This window comes from Xyrauchen texanus, chromosome 34 (assembly GCF_025860055.1).
Source record: "Xyrauchen texanus isolate HMW12.3.18 chromosome 34, RBS_HiC_50CHRs, whole genome shotgun sequence".
In the NCBI taxonomy this organism is placed as follows: Eukaryota; Metazoa; Chordata; class Actinopteri; order Cypriniformes; family Catostomidae; genus Xyrauchen; species Xyrauchen texanus.
In genome coordinates, this window is record NC_068309.1 from 40093252 (window position 1) to 40106305 (window position 13054).

General features: G+C 40.1%; 1 protein-coding gene across 1 annotated transcript; it reads right to left on the minus strand.

Moving 5' to 3' along the window:
• Positions 1-901: 901 nt before the first annotated feature.
• On the minus strand, positions 902-12202 carry ndufa2 (NADH:ubiquinone oxidoreductase subunit A2). Its single transcript, XM_052103737.1, has 3 exons — positions 12045-12202; positions 1152-1258; positions 902-1056 (listed from the first exon to the last, which is right to left on the minus strand). Exons 1-3 carry the CDS (start codon positions 12149-12151, stop codon positions 965-967), a joined length of 306 nt encoding a protein of 101 aa, XP_051959697.1. The 5' UTR covers positions 12152-12202; the 3' UTR covers positions 902-964.
• Positions 12203-13054: the final 852 nt, after the last annotated feature.

The following is a 13054-nucleotide window of genomic DNA, read 5'->3' on the forward strand; positions in this document are numbered from 1 at the left end:
CTGGATTTACCCTCTTTTCCCATTATAGTTCTGTCTTGCCCTGGAAACATTAGCAGCCACGATAAGAAGGTAAGATGATTTTCCAGGGGTGGTGGCGGGAGGTGTGGTGCATAAGCTTATGCTTTATGCAGATGATATTTTATTATTCCTCTCTGACCCCACTAGATCTATGCCTTGCCGCCACATAATTATTAATTCATATCCGAACTTCTCAGGATACAGAGTTGATTGGTCTAAATCGGTGACCTATATATGAGAATGGGGTGTTGAGATCTTTTGAAATTTTGGGCAGAATGGGCAGCTATTTCTATGGATACCAGCTATTGCAGGCAGGACTTCCTTTCCTATGTCCATTGGCCTTTCCAATTTCATTTTTATATTTATTATTATAATTTCATTTTTCTTTTAATAGAAGTGGCCCATCTCTGCTGAACAGTCACTGATGAGACTAAGCTGTTAAATTAGACACGCTTCCTCTTTCCAAAACAGTCTTCCAAAGAAAGAGTCGTGGCTGACACCGAACAGCAGAGCAGTGAATCTTCTCACAGTTGTCAAACACAACAGTAGCAAAAGAGTGCCCTCAGCTGACAACTACTATGAATCTGAACATTACATTAAACTTACATTTTCTGCTTCAACTACTATACTATGAGAACGTGCCAAATGATTGATCAGCTAATCAGAAGACTTTGATGAGCTTTGTCTGTCAAAGAATGTGTCTGCAGCCCATGGTTACATTTTGCTGTTTAAAAACTAGTCTTCTGATTGTCTTATCCAGCAGAGGGAGTTGTGAGGTCTGAAAACTGCAATACCCATTTAAAAAGACAATCAAGTTGCAGTCTGTAACAGTGTATCATTTTATAGCCTATTTCAAACAAAACTGACATTAATCTTATAGAAGATCTTTTAGAAGTCATTTATTTTCAATAACATTTACATGACTTTACAATTACATGTGGTTTGTTCATAGCTTTGCGTTCATAACTGTCTCTAGTGCCTTGGCCACTTGCTCGACGTTCATGTTGTCCAGTGGAACGCTGTGTTCTTTACCAAAACCTGAGACAGAGGTATATCATCATGCATACACTGTGCTGTATATTTATAATATGATTATGCTTTAATTGTGTTGTCTGCATGAATATTTTTCTTACCATATCGTGCCCACAGTTTGGGCTGGACACCGGAACATTCTCGGATCAGGACAGGAAACTCTGGGTTCGCCTTCTTTAATGTCACATAATGCTGCTTGATGAAATCCCTAAAATATCAACATTAAGAAACAAAAATAACACCACTTCATAACAATCTATAATAATATTCTACACTGTACAAAGAATAAGACCGAGTCTATGGATGTCTCAAAACCTACTGAGCTACCTCGACAGCATTTTAGAAGGCATTATAGCCTCCTGGGACTCAGCAATTCATTTCTGCCCTCTTTTTAAAAAGTCAAAATTTTGAATATTTTATGAAAAAAGAGGGGCAGTAGCTATATTATGTTTATGGGGGGGAACTATATATTGTGCTGTAAAGCAGTCAATGGAAAGGAGGCGGCGAGAACCGGCTTGACAATATAAATAATAGTTTTAATGATAAACTTCAAAAGACACAAACACACACATGACGGACATGTCCGTAAACTCTCTCTCCCGCACAATCCTCCGCAGTAGGCCTTTATCCCTCTCGGAGGCTTGATTAGCCTGATAATGGACCGGGTGTGTATGATCACAACCCGGCCCCGCCCTCCGCCCTGCCACATGTGCTAAGATATATTTTGACACTTTGTGATAAGAACTGCAATATGATAAACATTGATCACCATCTCATATTGCTGTGCAGCTCAGTGCAAGACATATACACTTCAGTCTGATGGAAGCAGTGAAAGCACAAAATTTCAATCTCAGCCTTTAGGGGTTTAGTTATAGTACCAAATTACCATAACACAATTTCAGTTTTTAAGCAATTAACCAGTTCATTTGTAGGGTATAAATTACCCTCATTGCCCCATAGAGCAAGTTATTTGTGCATAAAGTTTTGATTCGTAGCGTGAAACTTTTAACTTTAAAGGCACTTTAATATTGAAGTGCACCGGGTACTCTTATTTTGAAATATTTGTGCTTCACTGCTTCCAGCTGCTCATTCAAGCAATTAAGGGATATTAAATGTGCACTCCAACAATGATCTACAGCATATTACAATATAAACAATTCAAAGTAAACATTGTCATATTTCATCAACACTACATCATCATCATGAACAGTTGATCTTTAGTGATCATGGCTTAATGATTGTGAACTGCTCTGCTTAAGATGTCTCAAGATGGCGCCGAGTATGGCTGCTGCGTTGCGAACTCCGATACAACACTGCGGTTTATTGTTTGTTTTGTTTACAGTTCTTAGTTTTTTTTGTCTTGGATGTTGTCTGCCTTATTGTTTACGACAGACAAACGCTTGTACACTACAGCTCAGCATTCAACACCATAGTGCCCTCCAAGCTTGATGAGAAACTCCGGGCTCTGGGCTTAAACAGCTCGCTGTGCAGCTGGATCCTGGATTTCCTGTCACGCAGACGTCAGGTGGTTAGAATGGGCAGCAACATCTCATCACTGACCCTCAACACTGGAGCCCCGAAGGGCTGTGTTCTCAGCCCACTCCTGTATTCCCTATACAAACATGACTGTGTGGCAACACATAGCTCCAATACCATCATTAAGTTTGCTGACGATACGACGGTGGTAGGTCTGATCACTGACAATGATGAAAGAGCCTACGGAGAGGAGGACACGCTGGTGTCAGGAGCAGAACCTCTCCCTCAACGTCAGTAAATCCAAGGAGCTTGTAATGGACTTCAGGAAGAAAGACGGAGAACACAGCCCCATCACCATTAATGGAGCACCGGTAGAGTGAGTCAGCAGTTTCAAGTTCCTCGGTGTCCACATTACTGAGGAACTCACATGGTCCGTCCACACGGAGGGCATTGTGAAGGCTCGGAGGATCATCAGAGACTCCAGCCACCCAAGTCATGGTCTGTTCTCACTGCTACCATCAGGCAGGCGGTATCGCGGCATTTTTCTACCACAAAAGTGGACATTTCTGTAGAATGACCTTATCCTGATATTTTAAATTTAGGCAGACATAAGAGCACGCAATCTCACAAAAAAATGTGTTATAAATTGCATTAACGCAGGGGTGTAAAGTAACGAATTACCAATACTCACATTCCTGTAATTAACTACTTGTTCCCAATAATTGTACTTTTATAAGTAATTTAAAAATGTTATACATTTACTTTTACTTGAGTACATTTGAAGTGCTGTAATTGTACTTTTACGGAGCTATTTTCCTCACCATCTGTGTTCGCTACTTCCCTGTCCTGAATTTATTTGTATCTATCAATGTGATTGGCTATGAGTCTCGTGACTCAAATCAAATGTAACAAATTTGAACAGTAGTTGCAGATTTGGCAGCATCTGTAATGGATGTGGACTGCCTCAAACACAGTTCAACACCTGAACACCAGGGCCGCACCTAAAAGGTGTGTACATTTTCGTAGTGAAAAAGGCCAATTGCTTGACTGCGTCATGTCAGTTTATCTGAAGAAACATTTTGAGATACTGTGCCGCCCCCCGTGTGCTATTTAATGAAATAATTCACACTAAAATGAACATTCTCTTATAATTTACTCACTCTCATGCCATCCCAGATTTGTAAGACTTTCTTTCTGCAGAGCACAAATGAAGATTTTTAGAGCTCCAAAAAACACATAAAAGCAGCATAAAAGTAATTACTTGAGCATTACTTCATTGGTATGACAGGTGTGGGTGAGAAACAGATCAATATTTAATCCTTTTTTGCTAGAAATTCTTCTCTCTGCCCAGTGAGTGGCGATATGCATGAAGCAAGTGAATCACCAAAAACACAAGAAGAAAGTGAAAGTTAAAGTGGAGATTCACTGAGCAGGGAGGAGAATAGTAAAAAAAAATGAATTAAATATTGATCTCTTTCTCACCACATCAATCATATCTCTTCTGAAGACATGGATTAAACCACTGGAGACACATGGATAGACTACTAAATAGACAACTAAGGAAGAAAGTCATACACATCCATGATGGCATGAGGGTGAGTAAATGATGAGAGAATTTTCATTTTTGGGGGAATTATTCGTTTATGAGTGTGATGCTTTTCCCATGCCTGCTCAACCTCCTCTATTATAGACGACATGACGTGCCAAGTGATGCTGCGTATTTAGCATTCTTTGCATTGTTTCAACATGTTTTATGCACAACAATAATGTTCTGTCGGCATTAAGGGAAATTTAGACCCCACACATAAACTGATTTGAATGTAATTGTTTCATACATTATGATTTAAAATTCATGAGGGATGGGCATTCATCAATAATTTGGTATTCGAATATTTAAGCTCATAAAAAATGTTTTATGAAAATATTTAAATGAAGGTAATTAATGAGAAAGAATTTTTTTTTTTAGTCATAAAGGTTGCGTCGCTAGTAAAAAAGACAAGCTTATATCATGTTTAAACAAAAAAAAAAAAGAATAGAATTAAAGCATTTAAGCTCATGCAAAGTGAAGAAAAAGAAAACACTAATGAAGTAGACTGACGCAGTAAACATACAGGACGAATATAACACTTGACATGTAATAGTTATATGTTTATTGTACCTAATTGTTTTGTTGCCAAAAAAAAGCATATCCACGTCCTCTGTAAACTATACTTATTCGTAAACACCAGTTTAAATGACTGAATGTCTCTCAGCTAGGAAAGTCCTTCTCGGATGCCATGTTTGTTGTTTACAGAAGTGCTACGGGGATGCTGCTTTCTGAGGAGCTGCACATATATACGGAAGTAAAGTGTACACCTTTCTCTGCTTTCTCACAGTAAGTCACATTCTCACAATAACCCCCTTTTTTGGTGTCCATGATCTGAACGTACTGAAATCTGTTTGCTCAGCTAATGTAATCAACTTGTGTCCACACTCAACAGCGCCACCCAGTGCATTCTGTTATAACTGCCAGTTTAATTTTGTGTGTTCAGGATTTAACATGCATCTCACTGTATATTTGGCCAGCAAAGCACAACTTCAAATTATAGTATTTTTACTATTCTAATAATTATTGCATAACGAATATTCGACTAGTCATGCACATCCCTAGTGTTTATCATAGATAAGTGATGAATTTTAAAAGTTGGCATACAGTGTTCGTTATAATGGGGCATAGGTTTTGCAACTCTGTACTCGATACTCACTACTCATGAGTACTTTTAAATGAGCTACTCTTTTACTCTTACTAGAGTAGTTTTTAAGACAGCTACTTTTACTCTACTCATACTACATTTTTTGGGAAGTAACAATACTTCTAGGTTTTTTCAGTACTCTTTCCACCCCTGATCTAACGTGAAAATATGATGCATGCATAGATCCGACAAAACGTCCGCTCTGACATGATGCCTCTGTGGTGCCAAAGCGTGGACAAACCGTTATGGTGCGTTCAGACTAGAGCCATCGAGAGCGTCAAATCGATCAAAGTCATTCAATTTCTATGACAGCCATCTCTCTAGGCAGTGAGAAGTGGGCGTTAGAGGAAAGTTACCGTACGTTCACACCAGAAGCGGCGAGAGCGTCAAAAATCGCTCTGGCTGCCCTGCCTTCAACGCTTGAAGACGCTCTTGACGTAGTTGAAATAGGCGGCAACGTTTGTTCAGAATGCTTTGTTTTGTGAACTATATTTAAAGGGGCCGCAATTTAAACATCCAGACATGTCCACCATTTACTTTTTGCCGACCTATCACAAGTAGCGTATATCCTCATGAACTCTTTAAAATGTGAAAATAAGAAATCGATCGATGGCAGAAATTAATTAAAATTATAGTTGTTTGTTATCAAAATACAATACATTTGTAATAATAACTGTGGTCTTGGTTCTTTTATATCCCTGTAAGCAAACAGGGACAGATCATATATTACTGGGGAAACCCGCCACGGTAATAATTAGTTTCTCCTCCATTTTATCTTCGGAACTAATGTTTGGTGGGAACCAAAGTTTACACGGTTGTGTTCTCTAGTCTTCGCTAGAGCGGAGCACTTCTATATTCCAATAGGTTGCCGCCGAACCGCGTCACAGCTCATTACCATAATGTTGACTGCACTTGAACTTTCATCTGACGGCCACACCGCCCAAGACTCGCCGCGCCGCTTCTCACCGCCGAGAGACGCTGGCTGTCATTGAAAATGAATGACTTCCGGTCGATTTGACACTCTTGCGCCTCTGGTGTGAATGCACGGTTAAAGTGGGGGCAACATTATGGTATTGAGCTTTGACGCGGTTTGGTGGCAACCTATTGGTAAATAGAAGTGCTCCGAAGAAGAACTTACATAACAGTGTAAACTTTGGTTCCCACCAACCAATAGATCCGAAGACAAAATGGAGGAGAAACTAATTATTGCCGTGGCAAGTTTTCCCGTAATAAATGATCTGTCCCTGTTTGCTTACAGGGATATATGTATTTTATTTTGGTAGCAAACAACCATCATTTTAATTACTTCTACCATCGATTTCATACTTTCACATTCAAAATATTTCATGAGGATATACGCTACTTTTGATAGGTCGGCAAAAGATACCCCGGCCGCCCCCTAAATTCACCCAAGTACTAAAAAAACAATACATTTAACGTTAGAGTTTGTAAAATACAGACTGATGTCTATGTAAGAGGTAATAATAATCCTTTCCATTATAATTCGACACATTTTATTCATATCAGATACACATTGTGTAAGTAACTTTAATGTTTACTCTATTCTTCTCCCAGTTCACCAGCCACTTACTTTTAAGTATTTCGGGAGTGGATGAATTCACGTGTTGTAAATCCAACAGATCCGATTCTCTGAACTGCGTCTGCGGCACAAACTAACATGGCAGCGCCCATCGCGCATACAGCTGAACTAACGCGATCGTTAAACGAAAGGTGTTTCAACAACAATACACTTCCACTTCCATGTATTTGACAATCGGAATATCAGATATTTCATGCCATAGCTAACACATTTGTGAATATTCTGAATAAAAAAGGAAAAATGACATAAAAGCAGATCATCATTCATTCAGCGCTGTTGCTGCTGCAGTGCGTCACGTGACAAGCAATGATGCGTCACCATGGAAACCATAAAGTGACACATTCTAAATAATGGTCACCTAGAAAAACTCAAGCTGGGGGGTCAGTTATATGTTGTATGCGCAGCCGCAGCGGAGACATAATTTAAGGATGCGAGTCCTGGAAGAATATGATTTTATCCTCTTAGTGAAGAAAGCAACATTCCGGTAATGACATAAAAACGGATTTCAAATTTCTTTTCAAAAGCTCCCACAGCAAAGCGAATAAGAGAAGGGGGGGCAACATCACTGGATTTGACATCCGATTCATCGTTATGTGTAGCACCACCAGCTGAAAGCCGCCGGGATGAGCAGCGGCAGCTGACCCAAGTGAATGAACCCACCACCGCCACCCTCATCCCCCGTCGCCACACGCGGATAGTCAAAAAGCAGATGCAGGTGCACAGTCCTTCAGGCCTCCGCCTGATTATAATTTTCCAGTCAAAAAAAAAAGTGGGGAGAGCTTCGCACGCAGCTGTAGGGACTCCTGGTTCCGAGAGTGGAAGTGGCTGGAATATATTTCGGACAGTGATGGCATCGTGTGTGGGGTGTGCAGATCGGCTGTTAAAAGTAAACTGCTGTGCCCAACCACCGACAGTTTGTTTTTAAAAGATAAGGGATTTTCAAATTGGAAAAAAGCAACAGAGAAAATCAGAGACCACGAGAAATCTAAAACTCATTTAGATGCAACCCAAAGACTGGCAGCGTTGAAAAACACTCCAATAAATGCCCTACTCTCTGAAGCCGAGGCAAAGGAGCAGAGAACAGCGCGGAAAATCCTCGAACTTATTTTCAGCTGCGTAAGATTCTTGGGGCGCCAGGGGCTTCCACTGAGAGGGGATGCCAATCGGGATGGAGCCTTATGGCAGCTAATGCAGGAGCGAGTGCGCGATGATCCTGACCTCGATAAGTGGCTGAAAAGGAGAGACAACTGGATGTCAAACAACATCCAAAATGAGATTCTGGAGCTATTTGCGCATGACATATTGAGAACAATTGGAGCAACAGCATCAAAAACCGACTTTTTTGGATTAACTGCGGATGGGACAACATATCAGTGGCAAAGAACAATTTTCAATCAGTCTGCAGTTTAGCAATGATCACCTAGAAGTTCAAAATTTCGATCTTGGCTTTTACAACGCCCCTGACACAACGGCTGAAATCTTATTTCAGTGCATAAAGGATGTCCTGGTGCGCCTCCATTTGCCACTGGAGCGACTGAAGGGCTACTGCTTTGATGGAGCCAGTAACGTAACAGGAGAGACTAACGCACTTGGCCATTATGAATGCCCACAGTGATCTCCTGGATGAAATCGATGTCTCGACTCTGATAAAAAAAATGTATAAGTCGAACATCTGAAAGAAGATCCACCTTTGGAAATGCATGAATTATTTTTTTCTTTTTGAGTAGCGCTAGCGTATGTGTCTACTAGCATGTTCATAGCTTTAAATGTTTTGACTGTCAATGCTATATCAATAGGGCTCTATATGTTCGTTCATATTATGAATTTTCATGTTCCAAACAATATGAAATGTTGTGAAAATAAAACACAGAACCCCTGAAATGAACGAGGGAGAGCTATTTAATTACCACTTGTGCATTTCATTCATTGCGCACCTTGACACCAAAAAGTCCCAAAAGTCCGCGTAAGAAGCATAACTGCACGTTCACACCGCCGCCGACTTGAGCGGCAAAGAAGCTCTGGCCCTGTCGAGGATGCTTGTCTAAGGGGGCTTTCACACTAGCACTTTTGGTGCGCACCCCCGTTCCAATGACGTCAGAGTTCGGTTCGTTTGGATGATGTGAACGCTGTCTTCCGAACTCGGGTGCGCACCCGCGAACCGTACTCGGGTCCGCTTAAAAAGGTGGTCTGGGGTACGGTTCATGTGAACTCCAGTACGGTTCGCTGCTGATATGAACGCAATCGAACCAAACCGCGGAAGTGAACCGCTATTGATGATGTATAATGTGGTCGTCAGTCTCACACGCGTCACTTTCAAAATGAGCGGAAAGGGTTTACTTTCGTGCGTGCGTGTATACACTTACCTTGACGAAAGCGGGATTGACGCTACACGCACTGCAAGCAGAGAGATGATTTCTGCTTGCCTTCGCAAAAATTGTCTTCGGCGGACAGCCCGCTGTCTTTTGAACGATTTCAGTATTTTTGCGGCAGACAGACGCAAGTGTGTTTCTGTATCTTGATGTTGAAAACAAAACTAAAGGTTAAAAAAAAGAAGAACAAATGTGAACCGAGCAAGTCTATTCATTGAATTTTGACGCATTTTCATTTCGCGGTTATCAAGCAACACGATTACGCACCAGCTGCAGCTTGATGACGCAAGCGTACCGCGGTTCGGATACAAATATATAATGTGAACACAGTCCATCGGGGGCAGGGGGGAGGGGGGTGCAATCGAACTCTGGTTCGGAACAGGCAATCGAACCAAGTGTGAAAGCCCCCTAAGGAGTACGGTGAAGCTTGTTGAAGCTTTGGCCCCTCTGGCGTAGCAGCATTATGTTCGAGAGAAAATAAGTGTCACAACATGAAATGTAAACAGAAAAACAAGCTTGACACTAGAAACCTTTTATAATGACAGCATTTTTATATTGCCTATTCCGCATCTCAACGCATGCATAAAGCTTGCCACAAAGAACCGGCCAAAGTAAGGATTATGCATTAAACATTTAAATTGTTTATTAATAAACTAGTGTTTTCTGTCAGTTTTCGGTTCATTTATGAGACGCGCTGCAGTTCAAGCGCCGGCACCTCCGTGTCCTAATTATATTGTCTACTATATTTGCTTCTTATTTATTAATCAAGTCAATTTGTTGATGAAAACATTGATTAAAATGAAGATACAATTTATACAAAACGAAATTCACTTAAAACAAAACAATAAGTGGTCAGAATTATGTCTGACCCATTCCAAATGTTTTCCGATATATGGTGACTCAAGCGCTGATGGAACAAAGAGCGCGCATTTCGACATTTGCAGTAAAAACTTGAAATATAAATTCTCAGAAAATGCATTTAATACCAAAACATTGAAACGTCTGTTTATATACTCCATTAATAAAGGAGTCCCGACATTGGAAAAATATCAGTCCACATGCGTTTTATATTTAATATTTAGGTACTTTTAGGTAGCAAAATATTTTTTTGAAAATTCTACTACAATACGTCACTCATAAATCATGAAATTTCACACATCCACCATCTCTTGAGTTTTATTAAAGGGGTCATGACATGAGAAACCAAATTTGCCTTGATCTTTTGGTATATAAGAGGTCTTTGTATCATTAAAACGTCCTGCAAGTTTAATATTTTAAGACGTCCTCCCCATTCTAAACGAATCATTTATTTAATCAAGCTCAAAATACAGCTCGTTCTGGATTCATGGTTAGAAGTGACGTGTCGGTTAGAAGTGACGTACCAGCGTTTGCATATGACCGCCTCCAGCACAAGATAACTACGCTTTAAGCTCAAGACAACTACGCTCATTTCAGTATCGCCGTGCGCCTCACAAGTGTTCAGTCGATGGACAGCGAGCTCTGACAGAGACTACTTGTGCACAGGAAAATTACGATGCCACACAGATGTGCTGTTCCTAGCTGTGGTCAAACAAAACCTCTGAATAAGCTGCCGAAAGATCCAGGCGTCAGGGAAAAATGGATGCAGTTTATTTTTTGCGGACGTCCCAGTCACGGCAGTGTTAACTTAAGCGTTTGTTCTGTACATTTTAAGGATGACTGTTTTGAGAACAAATCTCAATATGATGCTGGCTTTGCCAGAAAACTGTTGCTCAAAGATAAGTCCGTGCCGACTATTCTGGGAACAACGACGACGCAAACTGTAAGTAATCTATTTTAAACTTTAAACTACTTTTTAAAGCGCAATTTCATTCATTATGAATAATCACAGTGTTTTTACTTAGTTTACTTGCATATTGTTCTGGCTGGGGGCGTCAATAATTGATACATAGGCACTGACGTTAGCCAATCATAACAGTGGGCGTTAACACTGAAGTCTTAAATGGAAAACGCCCCCAAAACAGACTGTTTGAATCAGAGGATGAGAAACAGGGTGGGAAAAGGTCATAAATCACTAGATTTTAAAAGTTTTTCTTAAAAAAAAAAATATATTAATACTATAATTGCACCTAAGGGAACATAATAATACAATAAAAAAACCCATGTCATGACCCCTTTAAAAATCTTTAACTTTTAGGTAGCAAAATATTTTTTAGTAATTCTGTCAATTACACTAAGGTTAGATTTCATTGAAGGTAAATTGGAGCGGCCACACTGAGCTGTGCGTAACGCCCACAGACGTGAAGTGAACGAGACAGAGGCTGACCGGTACTGTCTGAAATGGTTAACTCTGTGGCGATGCATGTGCAAAACAGATTTAACTAATCATAAAGAGTCAATCAGGATACATAACACAGCCTACTATAGGCCTACACTAAACCTCCCCCCGCCCCCTCTCTCACAATATAGTTCCCACGTCTCTGCGTTCGACATGTCTGGATGTTTTGCGGCCCCTTTAAATATAGTTCACAAAACCAAGCATTCCGAACGAATATTGCCGCCTATTTCAACTACGTTAGAGCGTCCACGAATCTTTGATAGCGTTGTTGGCAGGGCAGCAAGAGCGAATTATTACGCTCTCGCCTCCTCTGGTCTGAACGCACGTTTAGACTTGAAAACATTAAAACTAAAAAGTTTCAAACACGTTCTGATAGGTCCATGAAGGACAGCGTTTATGGTACTCAAAACTGCTGACGGTTCTAAAGGTTTTAGACCTAACACACCCGCTTCTCTCCTAGAAACATATTTCTCCTCAAGTAAACGTCTCCAGTACTGTACCTCGCTCCCTGGCTGGAAGCAGAAGTCTGGCATAAATGCAAGCGAATCTCACGGAGATTCTTCGACAGATTTGCACCGATCCCACGAACAACCGCTGCTGTCGCCATGACTGTCACCTTCACATTAGCAGAGCGCAACTCTTCTTCTCGTGTGTTTGACTGCCGACTGAGGCTACTGCCGCCTGCCGGACACACGAGTCAGTTCTGTAACAATGAACCAGGGTATAATAGTAGCCTACCGTCCGTAGAGCAAGGGTACTTGAAGGATTTAGATTTCCCTTTGTTACAACAATAATAATAAAACTAAATGAATGACAAATTTGAAATAAAAAAAATAGAAAAAGATTAAATAAGTATCGAAATAAGCAAAAAAATCTTGATTAACGTAATGATTTTATCAGTTTATTATTTCCACTCAAAAACGTATTTTTTTTATTTGTTGAACAAAAGATTTCAAAGTGAGATTTGAACACCTTCACCCATCAATACTGTATAAATAAAGTTCCAGTATTATGCCCACATGTTTGAAAAAGGAGAACACTTTTCATGGATTGTACCGCGGTAGCCTACTTATTTTTTTATAAATATCTGGAATATATCTATATATCAGTGTAATATTCTCCTAGCCCTTACAAAAATGTCCTGTAGCCTACTTATTTTTTATAAATATCTGGAATATATCTATATATCAGTGTAATATTCTCCTAGCCCTTACAAAAATGTCCTGTAGCCTACTTATTTTTTATAAATATCTGGAATATATCTATATATCAGTGTAATATTCTCCTAGCCCTTACAAAAATGTCCTGTAGCCTACTTATTTTTTATAAATATCTGAAATATATCTATATATCAGCGTAATATTCTCCTAGCCCTTACAAAGATGTCCTGTGGTATTCATATGGTACTTCCGCAAAACAGCACAAATGTACCACACAACATCTGAACGGAGCAGAATATGACAGGATTACCTCAGCACTTATTGTTGTACAGTATCACAAGAATTTACCT

What these genes read in the sequence shown, in the direction of transcription:
- ndufa2 (XM_052103737.1), bottom strand. Translation starts at nt 12,151, where the DNA reads ATGGCGACAGCAGCGGTTGTTCGTGGGATCGGTGCAAATCTGTCGAAG. An exon ending in GCTTCCAGCCAGGGAGCGAG is followed by an intron (nt 1,259 to 12,044) that starts GTACAGTACTGG and finishes TTGATATTTTAG; the next exon opens with GGATTTCATCAAGCAGCATT. An exon ending in CAAACTGTGGGCACGATATG is followed by an intron (nt 1,057 to 1,151) that starts GTAAGAAAAATA and finishes CCTCTGTCTCAG; the next exon opens with GTTTTGGTAAAGAACACAGC.